This window comes from Tyto alba, unplaced genomic scaffold (assembly GCF_018691265.1).
Source record: "Tyto alba isolate M040663 unplaced genomic scaffold, T.alba_DEE_v4.0 Super-Scaffold_27, whole genome shotgun sequence".
NCBI classification, from domain to species: Eukaryota; Metazoa; Chordata; class Aves; order Strigiformes; family Tytonidae; genus Tyto; species Tyto alba.
The window spans coordinates 23,305,396-23,327,115 of NW_024881301.1; the positions used below are offsets into that span (position 1 = coordinate 23,305,396).

General features: G+C 38.4%; 1 protein-coding gene across 1 annotated transcript in view; it reads left to right on the forward strand.

The window, feature by feature from the left end:
- The window catches only part of LOC104365682 (dynein axonemal heavy chain 5), a 168,318-nt gene that overhangs the window by 85,250 nt on the left and 61,348 nt on the right, over positions 1-21,720 (forward strand). Inside the window, exons 52-60 of the mRNA XM_042798240.1 lie at positions 3,429-3,635; positions 4,627-4,956; positions 6,291-6,497; positions 6,585-6,827; positions 7,657-7,811; positions 9,935-10,599; positions 11,428-11,708; positions 12,074-12,289; positions 14,914-15,081. Of these exons, the coding sequence (XP_042654174.1) occupies positions 3,429-3,635; positions 4,627-4,956; positions 6,291-6,497; positions 6,585-6,827; positions 7,657-7,811; positions 9,935-10,599; positions 11,428-11,708; positions 12,074-12,289; positions 14,914-15,081 (2,472 nt within the window). The remainder of the gene's footprint in view (positions 1-3,428; positions 3,636-4,626; positions 4,957-6,290; positions 6,498-6,584; positions 6,828-7,656; positions 7,812-9,934; positions 10,600-11,427; positions 11,709-12,073; positions 12,290-14,913; positions 15,082-21,720) is intronic.

Sequence of the window (21,720 nt, forward strand, 5' to 3'; positions counted from 1 at the left end):
ACTTACTACAGAAGAGAAAATAATCAAAAGGCTGAACAAACACGGATGTGATACCAAACTTGACATCCCTTACTTGAAGAAATGTGAGTGTAATGCTTTTCAGCATGGTGTCTGATTTCCAGGGGAATCTGTAGACTCTTTGATCAATGAGAGGTAGCTAAATAAAACTGATCTACTGTTGGAACAACTGAATTTGCCATAGAGGCATCTGTACCTCCACTGGAGGATTTGTGGAAGTCTAGAAAAGAACTGGAAAACACTGTCCTAAACTGACCTTTGGCTTTTTTAGAATCTGGAGCCATTCTGTGTCCCCCAGCCATGTGCTTTCTGAGCCCTGACATAAAGCAAGTTGTACCAGTGCCAACAGTCATTAATACTGCTTTTTCATCTTTGCTGTTGATGCCAACGTGCATACTGGTGTAATGTCAACCTCTGTTCCTGGCACCAGCTGGAGAACTATTTTAGCAGAGTGAAGAGGCGGGGTCTGGGTGATGGTCTTGATATTCTGTATACTGGCTTTTGGCCAGATATTGGAAACCTCCAGCCTTCAGCTGCCATTCCTGTCCCTAAAAATAGTTAGAGCCGACTCTTGGGAGTTGCTTACCCTGTGTCTATTCTATAGAGTACAGTATGTTCCTTATACAAGGGAGTATAATGCCAGTAGATACTTGATCTCATTTAAGTTTAGGAGTGAAAGTTAACTGCCTTCACAACTGCTCCCCTTCTACTTTCACCTTCTGTGGAATTTTGCTTTATTTTACCTTGTGGAAAAGGAATTTCCAGATATAAGCAACTGGTTTCATGAAAAAGTAAAAAAAATTTCATAGAGAACACTTCAGGTAGTAATCAATTAATCTGAAGTAATCTTCAGCAATGAGTAAGGCATCAGTATATGTCAAAATAAAGAACTCATTTAAGACCTTTGCTTTCTCTACTATTAATTAATGAATTGGAAAAAAATCCAGAATTTAACATGAAACTAGTATGGTAGAGTTGAAAATTCTCTGACAGTTTAACTAACAAAAATAATCCCATTAAATAGCCTCTTCTTTTTCAAAGGCAGTTCTCATTTATCTACTGTGGAATATTACTGCTACCATGCAAAGGTTCTGAAATGCCATAGGGAATAAAACAAAAGGCTGTTTTCTGAATGGTTGTTTATTCATAGTTGTGGTGAGTTGACCTTGGCCAGCTGCAAGACCCCCACCCAGCCACTGGTTCCCTCCCCCTCCTCAACAGGACAGGGGTTGAGGTAAGGACAGGGAGATCCCTCATGTGACTTACTGTCACGGGCAAAACAGACTTCTCTTGTGGAAAATGAATTTAATTTATTTCTAATTAAAAATAGAATAGGATGGTGAAAAACAAAGACAATACTAAAAGCACCCTCCCCTCATCCCTTCCTTGTTCCCAGGCTCATCGTCACTCCTTTGTCCCCAACTTCTCTACCTTCTGCCCAAGCAGCGCAGGGGGTTGGGGAATGGGGACAGCCATCAGTCCATAACAGCTCCTCTCTGCTGCTCCTTCCTCCTCACACTGCTCCCTAGCCCTACATGGGGTCCCTTCCATGGCATACAGTCCTTCACAAACTGCTCCAGCATGGGTCCTTACCATGGCTGTAGCAATTCATGAACTGCTCCAGCGTGGGTCCCTTCCACGGGGTGCAGTCCCTCAGGAACAGACTGCTCCAGTGTGGGTCCCCCATGGGGTTACAGGTCCTGCCAGCAAACCTGCTCCTGCATCAGCTCCTCTCCACAGCCCTCAGCTTCTGCCAGGAGCCTGCTCAGATGTGGGCTCTCCCCACGCTACAGCGTCCTTCAGAGCACATCTACCTACTGTGGCGTGGGGACCTCCAGGGGCTGCAGCGTGGGTATCTGCTCCAACGTGGTCCTCCACGGGCTGCAGGGGGGCAACCAGCTTCACAGGGGTCTTCTCCAGGGGCTTCAGGGCAATCTTTCCTGGAGGACCTCCTGTCCTTCTTTCTACTCTCACCTTGGTGTCTGCAGGCCTGTTTCTCTCACATTTTTTCTCACTTCTCTCTCTCTCCACTGCCAGGCAGCACTTTGCCCTTTCTTACGCAGACTGAGTGGCTCCAGTGGGTCTGCTGGAGCCAGCTGGAACTGGCTGTGTCTGGCATGGGGAAGCCCCATCCTCTTCTTTCAAGGGGCTGCCCCACAGCCCGCACTGCCAGTGCCTGGGAACCTGCACCCAGTACATTCGTTTTGTACAGACTGTTGGAGTCCCAAGGAGAGGTCTGAGCGGTGACCTGCACCCACCCATCAGCTGCCAAGAATACTCACCAAACACAGGACTGTTGCATATACATTGCATGCGTAGACTGTCATTTCTGTGATGTCTGAGAAAAACCTGTTTCTGAAGGGCACCTTTTCTTAAACAGAGATCGCTGTATCAACATTGTGTCAAGAAAATGAACAGTTTAACAACATTCATCAAAATGTTTTGAGGGGGCTTAGCAGTATCATCCTGTTGTCACACAGAGTGTACGTCTCACTGGAGTTGTTCTTAGAGCACTTAATCAGCAATGATATAGGTTTAATTTTCTGAGGTACCAAAATGGCAACATTTCTAGTCAACCCTGTTATAAAGATAAGAATTTAAATGACATAACTTTGTTATTGTTTCAGAATAATTCAATCTTTAAAAAGAAATAATGTTGGAAAACTGGAATTTTTAATACTATTTTTATGTTCCAAGAATCTCACTAAACAAAGTATTTCCCATGCCTTATATATATATATGCGCCTTGGTTTGACTCCAGGGTTACATCTTCTTCTTTCCGGTTCTATTATGAAATGTCACTAAATGCAAAAAAGTGGAACTTTGTTGCTTTAGGGCATCAGCAGCAGCTGTGGGAGTTGTATGCATTCGTAAAACCCAATGATTCCTTTCTTCATTAAGAGAGGATAACTATCAGTAAATGCAGTGTAGCTGAGTTTAATTTTACCCTACCATTCCCTTACACTGCTGTGTACACTGCTAAGATATGGTGCTGTAGTGTAAACATGAAAAAGGATTTAGTTTTTCAATTGTTCCTTTCAGGCTGCTGTCATAGATCATCACTAACAGCTTGAATTTAGAAAAACCCTGACAAGTGATAATGCAAAGTTTATTTGCATCTCGAGTTGTCACATGTCTACTTGTTGTAACACTTAGTGAAGTCTGTTAAAAGCTTATAAATTCTAATACTTAGAAACTTTATGCAAAACATTAACTGAGAGTTTGTTTGAATTTCAGGTTGGAGACAGTATATTTATCTTAAATAAACTGCTGTTTGACATTTTTAAGTTAATAGCAGGACTGAGATTTTGCACATATCTGATTTTTGCAGGGCTGCTGAGCATCTATGTCTCCTTTTGGCTGAGTTCATCTGGAGTTACTGGTGCACTTAAAATTGATTTATCTTGCAGGATTACACAAGCAAGTATGATCCTGATGTTCACTTGACCAAATGCCTAAACTTTTCTTCTGCAACTCTGCCAAATATGTTCCAAAGGAGCATAGAAAGTTACATAGATAAAAGAATGGGCACCACATATGGTCCTCCGGCAGGGAAGAAAATGACTGTCTTTATTGATGACATCAACATGCCTGTGATTAATGAATGGGGTGATCAGGTAAAAGGAAGATGTTAATGTCTGGGAACTGGTGGTCTTATGATTGCTGCTGATGGAAATGCTGATCTGAGGGTTGAAAAATAAGAAAGTTTAGGAAAAAGGTAACTTAACATAGACTAGACCAAGCACCTCTACTAAAAGCAATTTCTCCAGGCCAGTTTTTGCCAAGATTAATAAGCTGTCAGTCTCAAAAGATTAGGGTCAGCATCAAGGTACTTTGTGCAATCATTGTAGCTTTTAAGCCTTTTGTTTTGGTTACATAGAGAGCTTGCAGAATTTCCAGTCTAGCTGTAGAAAGAACCAATCTGGGAAAGGAAGCATGCAAATCCAAGAAGCAATCAGATACTTTCCTTCCTCCATCTGCTCTGGACTTTAAAGTACAGTTATTATTAGGAGAAATATAACAGCACAGTTGACATCCAAGACTAGCGAGATGTTTTGAGGTATTGATAAATGAATACTTATAGACCTATTATCTGAAAATCTGACTTAAATTAAAAAAAAAAAAATTACTGCTCAGAAAAATAATTTTCCTGCTCCCAGTATAGATCTGTAATCCTGTTGTTTCACTGCTTCTGTACAAGTGAATGTGTGACTATGCTTTGTGCTAAACTAACCATTCTTTGTCACTAAGTGCCTGTGTCAGTCTGAATATGTAGTCTGTCTTGAAACTTTAAACTACTGAATTTTCTTACATTGATATCATGGAAATCCAGTTGAATGTCTGAACTCATGTCCACAGCTACTTGGCATGTGAAGCTTACATGCAGCCAATCCTCTGCATCACAATGCTTGGTACCATGTTGCATAGCTTTATAAATTGCTGAAGTGTTCACCAGAATACCTGAAATTAAGAAAGACAAGAGATACATTTCATTTTTTTCTACTAATTTATTATACTGGAGATTTCCTCTTTCCTTTTTTTTTAAGTTGAGAACCCTGAAACACTTAACTGCTCCATTTTTTTTTTTTTTTTTGGGGCAATGACTAGATCACCAATGAGATTGTAAGACAGCTGATGGAACAGAAAGGTTTCTACAATTTGGAGAAGCCGGGAGAATTCACAAATGTGGTTGACATCCAGTTTGTAGCTGCTATGATTCACCCTGGAGGAGGTCGGAATGACATCCCACAGCGCTTGAAGCGCCATTTCAGCATCTACAACTGCACACTGCCTTCCAGTTCCTCTATTGACAAAATATTTCGAACAATAGCTGAAGGCTATTTCTGTGAACAACGACATTTCCCTGCAGAAATATGTAAACTGGCTTCAGCATTAGTATCTACAACTCGAAAGATTTGGCAAATGACAAAAGCAAAGGTAAAATTACATCTGTTAAGAAGCCTTTGAAACATCTGTACCATGACAAAGCAACAAGACCCAGGTCTTTTGTACTGTCATGTGTGTTCATACTTCATATTGTGAAGCTGTGACCTGTATGTATAACTTCTGGCTGATGTCTCTGTTCTGAATTTGATGCTATCAGCACCTAGTTAGCTGACTGGAAACATAATCATATGCAGTGCCTTCTATAGCTAAAGTAAGAATTACATAAGTATAATATAGTAGAGCATATCTGATAGGAAGATTTAGAGGTCTTCTGGTTGAGAAAATGTCAAGGGCATAAGGAACCATAAATTAAAAATTAAATAGGAATTTTTTGTAAAGATGTTTGGGATTGTGGGAAACCTTATAGATCTGAACTAAAGGAAAGGAGTAAATTTGGTGGAGAGGGAATCAGTTCAAAACGAATGAAATCTGGTATTTAGTAAATTCTAAATATTTACTTCTTCCATTTCAAACAGATTGTAAAAACATTTATCTGCAATTACTAAACAAATGTTGTTTTGAAATATAAAATAAAATTTATGTGTAGAATGAAATTTGAAAAGAGTAAAATTGCAGCATAGAAATGTGTGCCAAATTTCATCTTCTAATGAAAAAAGTGGAGGAGAGTGGTGGAAGGATAGGGATAGGGGGGGATTTGATAAATGTAATTTTCTAGTTCAGAAAAGGTTGATCAGAATTTCCCAAACAACTCAACTGTAGACATAAACTTGGCTTAAACAGAGAAATAGAGTTCTAGTGAAACTATTGACCAGTCAGCTACTGACCAGTATATTCAACAGAAATGGTGCTTATTACTGCTAATTAACTACCTATAGAGAAAATGTAACTTTCAAATCCTCTTTTCTTATTTTTCTGCTCTCTTTTCTCTGCTTTTTCCTCATCTACTTTTCCTTTTCCTCATGAACTTTTCCTCAAAAGTTCTTGGAAAGGACAAAAGAGAGTGACAGAAATGATCTGGAAGAAAGGGCAGGAGCAACACCAAAGCTTAAGCAATGCTGACATTTTTACTGTGGCCTTCAATGCCATCATTAACTAACCTGTCTTGGCTACCCTCCAGTGCATGTTCCTGGGACTTGAAAGATTAAAAGGAACTTGGGTGAAATCTATGTGAAATTTAAGAGCTGGTCATTGCCACAGTCATTTCTTCATTTTTACCACTGTCTCTTAAAAGCCAAGCCTGTATTTCTGCTTTAATGCAATATTGATTTTGAAGTTTGTGAAAATTTCCATATTTATTTAATATTTGGTAGAAAATGTTTTAATTTAGTAGTTATTTGACTATGTCTTATGACATTATTTTGTAGATGTTACCAACTCCAGCTAAATTTCATTACATCTTTAATTTACGAGACCTCAGTCGTATTTGGCAAGGAATACTCACAGTTACTTCCGACGTCTGCCAGAGCATCAGTGTTTTGGTAGCCTTATTCCAGCATGAATGCAGACGTGTTATCGCAGATAGGTTCATCAGCCAAAGTGATAAAGACTGGTTTGAGGATATGATGAAAAAGGTAGGCAAATAGTGTTCCTGTATTTGCCACAGGAAGAGGCCAATCAAATGTTTCATTACTAAAGCAATCCTTAATGTGTTGTTGTAGATTGCTTCTGCAGAACATGGTCAAAATCTATTTGAAGATAAACCCACAGAACTATACTTTGTGGATTTCTTGCGTGATGCCCCAGAAGCTACTGGAGATGAACCTGACGATACAGAGTTGAAGGTTCCCAAAATGTATGAACCTATCCCATCTTTGGATAATTTGGCTGAAAGATTACAGATGTTCATGCAACAGTACAATGAAACCGTCAGAGGATCAAAGATGGATTTAGTATTTTTCAAGGTATTAGTGCCTGTAGTTATATTAATGCAGAAAGTGCCTGGTCTTTCACATTTACTGATACATGGATCTTGTATGTTTCTATCAAATTATTTTGGAGATAGCTCAGAATGGCTATCCCTGTATCCAATGGGCCTTACAAATAAACTCTATAAAGCTATGCTGCTGTCTCCCAGCAGCCTTTGCTCCCACAAATTATCCCATGTCTTTGCAGTTCCCCATCTTTTCTCTATCCTGCCCTGCATAATGCAAAGCACAACTCACTTGTTTCTACAGTGCACATTGTGAATGTCGCCTTGCACCTCTGAAAGTTGACTCTTTCTCAAAGGTCTCATGATGCATGATACTTTCTTCATCTTTAGACTGGGTGGTTTGGTAGATTTTTAGGGTATTTCAGATTAATTCTTGCTCTATGATAAATACAATAGTTGAATAAGAAATATCTATAGAGTACTTGTATTTTGCTTTTGGCAGACTATTTAGAGAACCTATAAATAGCTCAGCTAAAAGGTTGGGGGAGGGTGTTAATTCACATCCTTTCTGCTTTTCCTTCTGTCACCTAAGGGGTATGCCCTCAGCTCTGCTGAGAACAAACACTGCGTATGACATTCATATGATCTTGATACAAGAACGTTTCTCTTAGGCTAGTTCTGCTGCACGCTGAGGTCAGGGAGAAATCTCTTGTTGATTCTGATGAGTACAGGACTGAGTCTTTGTCACAGGCTCCAGAGAAGTCCTCAAGCTGTTGAGAGGCAGTTGCTTGGTGATGTGTAGTTGAATATACATTATATTATTTTTACTTCTTTTCGTCCCTTTTTCTCTCAATATACAGGATGCAATCATCCATCTGATTAAAATATCACGGATTATTCGTACTCCACAAGGAAATGCATTGCTGGTGGGTGTGGGTGGATCTGGAAAACAGAGTCTGACCAGACTAGCGTCATATATTGCTGGATATGACAGCTTTCAGATTACTTTAACAAGGTAACACAATGCAGTGTACATAGACATTTACTCCTTCATTTGCTGTAGAAATGAATGTCTCACAATCAACTTAAAGAAATGCAAACTTGTCAAACATTTTATCCCTCATTGTAAACTACATTTTTGATCAAAAGCATCTCTGCAAATGCACAGTCTATAGATGACAGATACTGGGTATTTGTTTTGCTGCCTTTATGCTATTGACAATAAATCTATCTTTCCTTCAGCATCTGAGTCTGCAGTGCACCCCTGTGAACTCCCACTAAAATACAATTTCTCACTAAAGATAACACAGAATAACCTGCTGGTGTATTTTGCATAGCGGGCAAATGCTGATTTTCAGGGGAAGTAATGATTTTTTCTATCGATAGTTATGTACCCAAACTGTATTATTATAACTGCTATCAATGACTTAATAATTCGTAGTGCTGGAATTTGGTAATTTGTAGAAATTTGAAGGGACTGGGAGTAACTGATGCCTTCGATCTGTTTCTCTTTTGACATAGGGTTTACAAAGGTAAGCACTGAGGACTGGCAGTGTGTCTGCAAACTACTCAACACACTGAGAAATCTTCCTTAGAGAGATATATCAGGTCTTTGAAAAATGTTATGAGGTTTCTGATGAAAGAGAAAGAAAAAGATATCACAACCTCTTCCTGTGTCCCAGAAGCAGAAGGAAGGAACAGTGGGAACAAAAAAAGGAGGGAAAGAAAAAAGTGTAGCATCACAGAATAAAGTCCCTAGTTTTGCAAGATTCAAAATACATTAATAAGGCAAAGAGATATTTCAGTCACTTAGGAAAGGCTCGTTTGCGGAATCTAACTGGAGGTGGGATAGAAGCAGGTAACTGAAAGTGTGTATTTAAGAAGTGGATAGTCATCTTTTGTAACTTGCCACAGGAGGCTGTGGCGGAAGACCGTATCAGCAGGTTTATAAATGGATACCAAAAGGATAAGATCGACATATCTTCTAACATTCCTAGTGGCTATGAATATGGAGGGGTGAGGAAAGAAATGAGCAGTGAAGCGTGGATGCTGGTTTGTGTTTTGTCTCTAAGTAGCATTTCCCATTGCGGGTGTTAAGAGTATTGAGCTAGTTGGACTGTTACTCTGACTCAGTAGAGAAATTCATACATTCTTATTGGAATACCACAAGACATTGACACATGCAAACTGATGAGTTAGATTGTTTTACAGGTTCTGCAGTGATTGCATTAGAGCTGTGGTAAGATGCAGCTTGAAGAGAACTGAGACCTTTTGTGTGGTGTGTTTAATATAAAAATAGAGTAGTGCTTTCAAATACTGAAGAATGAGTCGTGCATTGCAAGTATTACTTTATGACTTTGAGAAGACTCTTGGAAATAAGAAACTGGTTTCAAAGAAAAGAGGTTCCTAATTTCAGCTTTAATTGGCTAAGAACATAATGGACAAAATGTGTCATTTTATTAACCTTACTTTGCTTAATTTTATATTCCATAATCTCAAATCTGTAGTTGAATTCATGTGGACTGCATCTGAATCTTACTTGTGTGCACCAGCTATAAGAGGCATAATGAAAGAAGCAGTCGTGATCTCCGTTTGCAACAGAGTTGATCAGCTCAAGTGATAATGTTCAAGCATCATTTCTGGGGTTTGATTTCGGTTAAACCCGATAAAATAATAAACCCTTCAGTTTTGTTTTTTCTTGTCTCTTAATGATTTCCTTTAATCTGCTCTCATTATTTTCCAAAGATAATCCAGCTGTATTTAGATAATGGTTACAGGTATCAGAACCTACTCGACCACTTAATCCAGATGTATTAGCCTAGAGTTCTATTAAAGAATTTACATCTGCAAACTGTAGGGATGCAAAGCATCATCATAATTATCTTAGAGGTAGTATTGCTCTTACTATCTTTTTTTTCCAGCATGTTTTTCTGTTCATTTCACCTACATTCCCATGATTTATGGTCACTTTGAGAAAATGTTTAAGAAAAACACCCTAAAAAGATGAAACCAGGAGATATGATGTTAATTTCTTGTGTAAACTTTTTCTCAGCTTAAGGAAGCTGAGACAGATGATGGCTATTTCCTAAAATGATCTGTAATTTTTGTTCTCTCTTTCTTTAATCCTTTTCTTTTCAGAACGTATGCCACCAACAACCTTTTGGATGATCTGAAAATCTTGTACCGCACTGCTGGGCAAAAAGGAAAGGGCGTTGTATTTATATTCACAGACAATGAAATCAGAGATGAATCTTTTCTTGAGTACATGAACAATGTTTTGGCTTCAGGTGAAGTCTCAAATCTTTTTGCACGAGATGAAATAGGTGAAATCACACAAGACCTGATACTGGAAATGAAGAAGGATTACCCAAGGCGTACTCCCACTGGTGAAAATCTTTATAACTACTTTCTCACTCGAGTTCGTAATAACCTGCATGTGGTTCTTTGTTTTTCTCCTGTTGGGGAAAAATTCAGAACTCGTGCACTCAAATTTCCAGGTCTGATTTCAGGCTGTACCATGGACTGGTTCCAGCGCTGGCCTAAAGATGCTCTTGTAGCAGTTGCACAGCATTTTTTAGTTTCCTACCATATTGAGTGCACAGATGAAGTGAAACAGAGTGTTGTTAACACCATGGGAACATTTCAAGATATTGTAGCTGAAAAATGTGTTGAATACTTTGAACGATACAGGCGACGAACATTTGTGACTCCAAAATCTTACCTATCCTTCATTGGAGGCTACAAAGCTATTTACCAAGAGAAGTTTGCCAGTGTTGGAAGTTTGTCTGAACGCATGAGAACAGGTACTGTAAAATCTGTTTGATTTTTGTTTGTTTTTTAAAAGGTGGGAAGAATCTGGGTAAAGGAATGTAAAAGCATGCAGTTAGATTGTAAGCTTACTTTTATTTGGAAGAAGACTTACATGTTTTCAGCTGTGTTGTGTGTGATTACAAAATATGCAGAGGTTTAGTTTCAATGAACTTTGTGAATGTTGCAGATTGCAGATGAGTTTTGAAAATAGTATTAGTTAGCAGTTAAAATACCTGAAACTCCTGCTTTGACATGTATGCATGCTGAGATCCTAGTTTTCACATTTAAACATGCTAAAAGTAAATCTGAGGGAAGATAAGCAAATGTTCAAATTCAGTCCCTCTGAAGAATCTTTTAAAAAACCACTTATATGCCAAATGTAAAATTTCCAAAATATTGCCCTGCACAAGGTCCTACACAGTAAAAAATTAAAGAGTTTCTGAAACTGAATGGTGTTTGGAAGTGAATGTGAACTTAAACTGTTTCTTCTCTGTTGCCAATTGTGAACTGAGTTATGAACAGGTATATCATATTTTAATAAGTGTGTTTTAATATTTAGTGCTCCTCATATATAAGGATATAAACAAGTGACAGATTCTGAAGAGTTACCCATTAAAAAAAAAAAAAAAAAAAAAGAAAAGAAAAATTAAATAGCAAATGGACATTACCCCTGCTTAATTTTGGTGTTCAATGAATGGGATCACTGACTGGGGTCCTTAAATATGAATCTAAGTGACTTATTTTACGTATCCAGATTGCTTCGCTGAAGTTTCTCTCTCAGTAGGTCTTCCTGTTGCTAAAATGAAATTTGTTCAACACAGGTCTTGCAAAACTGATGGAAGCTGAGGTTTCAGTAAGTCAGCTCTCTAAAGAGTTGGTGATGAAGGAGAAAGATTTGGCTGTAGCTTCAAAAAAAGCTGATGAAGTTTTATGGGAAGTAACTATGAAAGCCCAAGCTGCTGAAACAGTGAAAGTGCAGGTTCAAAAGGTAAAAGACAAGGCTCAGGCCATTGTGGATGACATTGCCATTGATAAAGCAGCAGCTGAAGAGAAGCTTGAAGCTGCAAGACCTGCACTGGAAGAAGCTGAGGCAGCCCTGCAGGTCAGAATCGAAGATATTTTGAACTTGCATGTAGTTGATGATTGTTACTTGTAATAATATGGCTTATGCTTCTGACTTGAAAAAAATAATATTGAAAGGACTAGCACTGACCTGCCAATCCTTGTAGATAAAAACCTGAAAACTGAGGCAGTGGAGAGGTAAGATGGGCAGGACCTCCTTTACTGTCAGGTAATAAAGCCATTATTGACTGGTTCTACCTTTAAGGAGTTTCTGCAGTTCTGCTTCGGTGTGACCTGCAAAACTGCAGCAATTGCATTATGTATACAGTCCTCCCAAAAAGCATCTTTCTCTGTCTTCGAATGATTGCTTAGCTAAAAGGATTCTTGCCTTTTTTAATTTTTCAGACAATAAAACCTTCTGACATTGCAACTGTTCGCAAACTAGGTAAACCTCCTCACTTGATAATGCGAATTATGGATTGCGTGCTACTTTTATTCCAAAGAAAAATAGACTCAGTAACACCTGATCAGGAACGCTCATGTGTGAAGCCTTCATGGACTGAGGCTCTGAAACTAATGAATAATTCAGGATTTCTTAGCATGTTGCTTACTTTCCAGAAGGTAAGAAGTTAATAGTGGCACTGTTACTTCTATAACTATCTTTAGAGATCACGTGAAAGTGTCTTCTACTTTAAAGGTAGTTTGAAACAGAAGAGGCTTTTTGTGTGCTTATAGTCATAGATACCTTTGTGACTGTGTTCCTCTCCATTTTCATAGTTCATTATTTCAGTAATCTTTCTCCTGAGCCACGCAGATTTGATGACAGACACTAGATCAAATATTGAGAAGCTTGCTGTTGTCTTTATTCAGGCAGTTCCTGCTTCTCAGTAGGAATTTGCCTTAAAATGGCTCACAACTTTTCAAATCTCGAGTGCTACCAGGCGCTCTAGAACTCCATCTCCAGAATTGTTTGGTGGGGAACTACAAGGAAATACAGAAGAAAACAATCAGCCTGTCAGGAAAAATACTGAGATATTTGGGAATTTTGGGGGTTGTTTCACTAGAGAAGTAGTGAGATGCAGAATGAACTGAGAACCTTAGTATCAACTGTAAGAAAAATAAAAGCAAATGCAGTTTCTGTCAGGACAGAAACTTGTCCTATTTATAGCAAGATTCACTGAACTGTGAGACAAGGGAAATTTCTCTGCAGGGAAGAAAGTTGTTGCAGGTAGCTGGACCAGAAAAAGTTCTAGGCTGCAATATGTAAAGGCAGAATCACGGCCCAACTTTAAAATCCAGAAAACCATAAGGCTTTGGCAAAACCTGGGTTTTCTGCAATGTTGCAGAACATACTCTTGCATTTATACACTGATTTTAAAAATCTGCTTCAGCTGTGCATCTTGCTGATCCCTTTTCTAAGCTACTGGAGTATTTCTGTTGTAGAGATGGGTCTTGAAACCACGATTCTCACTATCCCTAGGAGCCCTTTCTCCCAGTGAGCCATATTGACAAGGCACCATGTGGAAACTTGCACTGCCTCTGTAAACAGACTCTTCCTGGGGCTGTCAATATGGTCACTTTTCCAAGTGCTATCCTCACTAAACAGAAAGAGGAAATGAGTTTAAAGATAATGGAGACTAATTATGCACTGCTTACTCAAGTGTCTCTCTAATGAGGCTTCCAATTTTGGCACTTATTAATAGTGTATGTGTTCCTGCTGGTAGTTTGCATCACATTTAACTTTACTCAGAGGAGTCAGAACAACCTCTGTGGGACTGAGTTCTTGCAGGAAGCGATACTGATGAATGTGGTAAAGAACACTAGACTACTTCTGTCCCCGATGAAGTACTTCACATGCTGTTCTGCTCCCTCATTTCTTGTTTCTAAGACTGAGTATATATGAGAAGAAAGCTCACCATGTCTGGAGTTTTGAGTAGACTACACTGCTTATTTGTATGTGAGATTTTTGGGTTTTTTTCCCAATTTTTTTAGGCAAGGAAGATTAGTGGATGAAATAGTTCCTTGGATTTAAAATTAATTACTTAGAAGGAAAAGCATGATATTTTTCAAGCTCTTGAACAGAAATTTAGGCCAATCCTGATTAGTCTTTGCTTCACCTTTGCCAGCTTGCTAGCTTATAACTTTGAGTAGGAGAATGAAAAAAGTAAAATGTTTGTCCAGCGCTATTTTACATTTTAGTGAATGCTCATAGTGAAAACATCACTATGTCTGATCTTAGGAATACTATGATGAATGTCTTTGTTATTATAGTAGCTAGGGATCAGACAAGTACAAGACATTCCTTTTTGCTATGCAGAAAAGCAGGAAAAGGGTATATTGCTTGACAGTATGAATGGAGGATGATTTTTAGATGCATTAAAAGAAAGGTATTAATACACTGCCAAAAAAAAAGGAAGATTCTTAATGCCTCTATTGTTAAGAAACCATTGTTATCCTGTATAAGCTCTTCTACTCTCTACATTGCTTAGGGAGATGAATTCCATTTTCATCTGACACATAATTACAGATTAACCACCATCATCAAAGATCTGCCTTTTCATGTTCTCAGCAGATTGTGAAAGGGAGGAAAATCTGAGATTACAATAATGAAGTGAACAGCTGAAAGAAATCACTTTACGGTTAAGGAAAAGGGTTAGCTTCAGTGAAGTGAAGTCAGTTCCTTGCAGTTTCACCCTTTTCCTTCCTAAATCTGCATGTTTGACTCCCTTAGCTCTGTTCACACTGGTGCCTGTCTGATTCCATGGGGAGCTTGTTCAGGGAACTAGCCTAGAAGAAAACTAGTTTGTGGACTTAGATTTCTGTCTTATTAGCTTCCAAACTAGCTCACTGAGCATTGATGATGGTTTTAAAGATGGGACAAGAACATCTGGTTGAGGGGGAGAGGAAAGAATGTACAATGCTGTAGCAGCAATAACTTAGATCAGTTTAAGTTGTCATGGAGCTACTAGTACAAGTAACATCTGTACATCTTATGAGTCAAATAGGGATACTAAGTGCAAACTCAAGTCAATCTATTGCAATGGAATCAGGAGCTATTTTCACCTGAGTTCACAAAAAACACCTAATCTTCTGTCCTTCAAAAGAGTGAAAGGCAACAGTGTTGTTTTGTTAATTTTTTCTGTAAGAAGTGGTACCACCACATTTTTAAGAAGAAAAATTTTTCTGTGACACACATTTATTTTAAAATCCATTTTAAAAAATAATTTTTCCTTTCCATTTATTAGGACTCAATTACAGGAGAAACTGTGGAGCTTTTAGAGCCTTATTTGGATATGGAGGATTATAATCTTGATACTGCTAAAAAAGTGTGTGGAAATGTAGCAGGTCTGTGCTCATGGACACAAGCAATGGCTTACTTCTATGGTATTAATAAAGAAGTTCTTCCTCTTAAGGTATTTCATATTACTTATTTTATTTTTCTGAGGGATGACTATAGATTAGTGGAAAAATGTGTTATTTTGGCTAAAAAAGATCATGAGTTACAAGAGATTCTTGTTCCTTCACATCCAGTTGTGAAGTCAAGCACACAGAGGTTAAATATGTCCTGGCAACTTTTTCCCCTTACACAGCTACCCTGTGGTACAGTTGTTACTTGTGTGAACACAGTCAGTTTTCAATGGGAGCCTCAGCACTCAAGTTCTTTATAGATCAGTAGGTGGGAGGTGCTGATACTGTCTCTGCTCTCAGACTTAATGCCAGGCACCATGGTTTCAGGAAAACTTCTCCTCAGTGCTAATGGCCTGGGAAGGAGCATACTCATTGTGGTCTTGGTGGAATCTGGGAAAGGAGAGACTGTTCTTGTCAGAGAAGTATTCTTTAATGGATTTAACTGAAATTGAGCTCTCTAAGAAAACTTTGGAGTGTCAAACTGCTACCTGTGATTTATATATAATAAAGTAAGTAGTCACCTGGCATAGAATTTTGTTGTAACATTAAACTACAGTAGAAAGGAATCAGCTACCATTGTCTGCATTCCTTTATTGTTGTGGAAATGTTTCGTTTATGAGCATATTGAAAAAAAAGGACTGTGAATATTTATATAGTAATTTATAATCGTTGCTTCTACAGATAATTTTATGGCTCTTTTCTGAAGAGATACATTCAGTCAGTTATGCTTCCACTGTACTTACGTTCAGTCTTCTATTGTATGAGCCACTGTATCAATGGTATATTCAAAACTCTTGGCATATTCTTTCAGTCTATCTAGACAGATCTGGTTCAAATTCATTAAAAGCATTATGTTTTTGATTCAAGTAACTGATAGAGAAGACTATATTTCTGAGGTATATAAGTAGCAATTCTCTTTTCAAATAATGTGAGGTTAACTAATGAAAACAGAATTTAAAATGTGGCTATTGAGAGCTATAAAAGAGAGCAAGACCTAGGGGCAATAATGGCTTTATATGCAGATGCAACTCTGAAAGCTGCAAACGTGCTCTTACAGTTTTTATTTGAATACATATGACTTAAGATTACATGTAAATTTAACTTTGTATTCAAGTATTTACATTCTTGTCACACTGTAGCTGATAAAAAACTTAACATGCCTTTCTTGGCAAAGTGATGCCTATTGTCAGGTATACCAACAGTTACAAATATTTTAAAACTGAAGATGACAGGGGGAGGAAGTGTTTAAAGTATGCAGGAGATATTACAGGAAGCACTGGAGTGATGCTAAGAAAATAATTGAAAATAAATGTACAATTAAACTGCGTAAAGTACTAGCATAGGCTAAGTCATCCAATACTAAAAGCAGGTTTGCTGAATGAATTAATCAACCTGCTTTATCCTAACTGCTGTTCTAGGAGATAAATTCCCCTCAACACCTGAAAAATCCATCCAATATATTTTTAAATTGCATCTTAACTGAGACTCAGTGCTTCATTTATCTTAAATGTGCCAACTTGTGAAAACTAATTAATAGTGACTTATATTTTAGTAAATATTGTGTGCAAAATTAACTCATTCCTAGAAATGGATACCTACATTCTTGAGATATGTGGCCTGCAGCCCAAGGGTCATTAGTTAGAATCAAATGCAGAAAGTATAACCAAATGTTGCCTGCAAATAGAATGCTGTGTAGTTGCTTATCATACAGTGGTCACCATGTGTGCGCTACGTTCCTATAAACCTTCAGTTTGTTACCTAGTAAACAAGCCTGCTGGATTAACCTGATAATTCTGAAACTCCATCTGCTATTTATCCATTAGTTGAAGAATATAACAGCAGAATAAAGCAGCCCTGGCTTTTGTTGTGATTCTGTTAGCCACCAATTAAAATACTGTGTATAGGGGTATAATCTGTCTTTGAGGTATCTCCAGTGATTTTAATTAAGTTCTCCTTTGGCTGTTATGATGATCAAGGCAAGTTTGTCTACAGTTTATAAATTCTGTTTGATATTGAGGATTCTCCCTCTCAAACTCATTTTTAAATATGAGAATTTATTGCCTTTTCTACTTTCACTTGTCTCCATGCTGAACTAAAAACCACAGCAGGCAATAAAAGGAAATCTTGCACCCGAGGAAGAAGTAACAGTCAAGGAGTGTCAAAATTTGGTGGTCGTCCATTTAAATAAGTGTGTCCTTGTCAAGGTGATGCCCACTGGGCAGGAAAAGAAGCATTCAAGTCTGAATTCAAGGCCCACAATAACTGTGGAAGGAAAACATATACTCTGGGGGTAAAGGGGAGGATTAGGTCACCTGTCAAAACAGATTGAAGTCAGGAAATGTAACTGAATGGAAAAAATGGAGAATCTTTCAGTAGCTAGTAGAGGCTGTGAAAAGCAGATAAGAGGCATGATCTCTGTGCCTTTCAAAGGTTGTTTTAATCCCAAAGAATGGTCAGTGGTAGCAAAGAAATTGAGGCCAAGGTTTCATTAACATCACTCTGCGTGGATCTGTTTGCGTGTGTACATATGTATATATTTATATGTGTGTATTTTTTTTAAATTGCTGAAGTGAAAACATTTTTTTTTTAATGTCTGCAAAACCTCTGTATGTGTTTGCCTCTCTTATGTTGTTTTGCTAAATAACGATGAATCCAAACCTATCATGATATTGAGGCTCTGAGAAAGTTGATACAAACAGAGTGAAGTGCCTGTGTGACAAATCTGCAGTGATCTGGGGCAGGAGCAGCTTGAGATTGCATTTCCATGAAGAACTGTCAGTCAGATGCCATGTGCCCCGGGCAAGACTGAAGCAATAGACAAAGGTGGTGGTCACCCAGCACTTCCACAGAAGCTCATGAGCAGAGTGACAGTATCCAAGTGCAAGAAGCCTTTTGGCCTGGTCCAGCAGTAGTGAGTGCTCAGTGGACTAGAAGAAACATGAATTTGAAAAGCTAAAATGCCCGAAAAAAGAGTGATGCTAGGAAAGCTCCAAGTTTTCCTCACCCGTGGTAAACTATAAAGTTTCAGCTGCTTTTTTTCCTTAAGGCTTTTCTTTCTTCTAATAACATATCCTGAATTTTCTGAGCAACAGCTGCTCTTCAGAGTGATCTGGAGTTGGTCTTGGCATTCCATTCAAGAGTGAGGATAGCATTAAATGGCCAGATATACTCATACTTTGCAAAATTGAGTTTGCAATAAATCAACAAGAAACTTATGACTATGTCAATACTAATAAATTAAACAGTACTGGGAAATTTTTCTAGACATTGGAAAGCTATCATCTGCACTGTTAAATTGTTAGAATGATTCCTAGAGTGAATTTGGTCTTGGCTAGGCAGCATTTTCTCAGCAATCTCTGGTCACCTTTCAGGAAACAGCTTGGTCCAAGGGCAATTTCCACCGCGCTGTTTGCATGCAGACTTACTGTTTTAGAGACTGGGAGAGCTCGATATGAGCTGTTTTACAGTAGTCAACCTCAGTGCCAGAGAAAGGCCCCGGGCATGTTTAATGGAGTGTGGACTGTAATCACGTGTTTATTTGTCTGGGTTTATGTGGAATGCTAAAAGGGGCAGAATCATCTCACCACCTGCTATGAAGTCCTTTCTGAGGGTATCTCAGAAGAAGGCAAAATAGCTGCTTAACAATATAGTCTCTGGCCCTTGTTGGCCTGGGTACTGTCTCCATACTTGCCCCATGCAGCAAGAGCAGGTAGAGGTGCTGGCTGGAGCAGATGTTGGGAGAATTGTCTGTGTGGTTCCCCACAGTGCCAATGGCAAGAAAAGGCTGAAGCTGCTGCTCTCACACAAGCCTAGGCAAGTTCTAACGTAGTCCTCTCTGAGAGTGCAGACAGGAGTGTGGACCTCTTGTCTAGTATCCTTATGATTCATTCACATAAAATCCATTTATTCAGGCTTTCACACTGTATCCAACTGGAACAAATTGTGAATCCTTGCTTTGCTGCGTGACTCAGAGGGATGAAATGAAGGGTGTGAAGCTTCTTCACATAGCAATGCCACTAAAATTAGAAAGGCCACAGTGGTTCTTTGTGGTTGGGAGACACACTTCCTTCCCGCTTGTAATTGGCTGGAAATCTTTTTATGAAGCCGCCTGTGACTGTAATAGCCTTCTTGTGCAGAAGATTCTCCTTGGCAGCAGAACTTGCCTCCTGCTCTCATGGCAAAGCTCTGCACAGGAAGCTGCCAGCCAACCTGTCACTGATGTCAATACAAACGCCATGTTTGTACCCATGTAATTTTGAAAAAATGAAATTGGGAAGGCATGGAGAGAGCAAAGAGTGATGATTTCATAGGGTAATCTGAAACAAGTAGCCTTTCTGCCTTTGGGAATCACATAGGTTGGTCATACTGATATGTTAGCAGTCATTCTTGTGCAACCAACCATTATTCATCACATATGATTAAGCAGCCTACAGATCAAACTACTACCGAAATGTATTGCTACTTTGTTATAATTACGCTAAAATTGGCTGAAAATTTTGGTTTAATTGTCTGTAAAACAATATCTCAGTATAAGTCATCTTCTAGAGGTCCTGTGAAGCCTTGCATAAATAATTTTGGGTTTTCTCATGTTAGAATACAATATATTTTTCCTTTGTACTCATCTGAAATTTTTTTTCATTGTCCCTACATCTTCAAAGCTGGTAACCTTTTAAGAGCTTTTAAGAACTGAGAATTCTGGTTTTTCAGTCTTTTGCACTTTTCTGGGTAGTTTATTGCTGCCCAGAGGTCTGTTTTTCATATTTACAAGGCATCGTTACTCATATGTATTGGGAATTCACATGGCCATCCTTTTCCATTGAGGTTTGGTTTCTGCTGTGATAAATGTCAAGGTGAAATATGAATCCACAGAGCCAGGTGTAAGTTCTCTATTGTTCCACCTGTTCTGCATAGGCTGTTCTTCCTGAATCTCCAAGGATCTTGTTCACAATGTAACCTCACTGTTTGTCAGCTGGGGGTGAAACAATATGTCATAACTTTGTTTTACTCCCATTTTTAGCCCTCACAGGGTTTGAGGATAAGAGGATGCTCTGCACAGGGGAAGGTAGGGCAAGGGTGAGGTAGGAGAGAGAGGGCTGGTGGTGCAGGGATCTTCCTGGATCTCAGTAAGAAAGGTCCCAAAACAGGTGGCTTAATAAGGTAACTGCTTTAATAAGACAGAATAATAAGAGGAATTTATAATAGCTTGAATGACCCAAAGAGAGAGTTTTCTCTCTGTGGACAGGATCTGCTCTGTGCAGCATGCCATGGGAAAATCTAACCCATCTTTCTTTTGCCAAGAAAGGCTGAATCAGGTAATCCTTGAGGTCTCATCCAACTTGGTTTTCTGTGATTCTGTGATTTCTGTGATTCTATCCAGGCTCTGTCTGATGCTGCATGAATGTGGGGTGCCCAGGGATGTAAGACTTACTATTTGTGTTCTTCCTCTTCTTCTGGATCTTTTAAAAGCAGTTATCTTATTAACTCATTTGTGTCGGGTCTTTCTCATTAAGATCCAGAAAGAGCCCTGCACAATCTGTCTGTCTGTCTCTCTCCTCACCCTCCCCACCTCTCCCCTGGTGCAGGACACAGTAACACTTCGTCATCTACTCAAAAGTCCTTTACTGTTTAAACTTTTCCTGATAGTCCAAGATTCACTAAAAACTAACAGCAGTGATTCTGAACTCTGCTTAGCTGGGTCTTAACAAGACTCACTGATTTAACAGTGTTTATCTCTAAGAGATGCTGTTTAATGTGCTCTTTGATAAACAGTGGAGTAAAAATATTTCAGCATTTTTACATGACGGAAATTTTATGAGCAGCCATTTTGCTGGCTTATCTCCATTATAAAATATTTGTTTATCTCTAGGATCTGTCAATAGACACAGTGGCTACAGTAAACAAATATTTTGCTGACAGTGCTATTCTCTAGGTGTGTAATTTATAAAACAGTACTATTTTGTTGGTTAATACCGATATGCTTCTCTAATTCCCTGCTCACAGACCTGTCTTTTGAAATCCACCAGACTTCATGACGCATTTTTTATCATGCTTAGATTTCAAAATATGATCTTGGCTCCTCTCTTTTTTTGTAGTTTTTTCTCATGCAAAGAAATTCCAATTTTAGCGTATTTTGATAATAATTAAATCTATATTTTTAATCAATCTAATGTAATAACCCAACCCATGGTTATAGTGTTTACTGAGTCATCCCAGGGAATTCTGGTACTGTTACTCTCTTTGTATGATGTAATGTGAGTGTCAAGTTTCATATTTGTAATAAAATAGTTTTTGCAGATTCTTGGTTTCCATCTTCATAACTCTTGTAGCAGAAAAAATAGAAATAAGATACATGATATTTAAACAAGTGTTTTAAATTTTCAGAGGAAATGGAAGCAACCTTTATCTGTATGTGTGAATTTCATAACTACTTTGTCAGTCTCTGATCCTTTGCAAACATATACTTGGAAGCACATTCTGAATTCATAGAGTACGTTTTTCTTTCTCTGTTAGGAATATACAAGTTAAGAGGCCACATTTAAATGACTGGGAACTCATCATTCAAATTTACATAGAGATGTGAGAAAAGTCTCTAGAATTTTAGCTTCCAGAGGAGCAAAAAATGTGTTTGTTATATTTTTATTGTA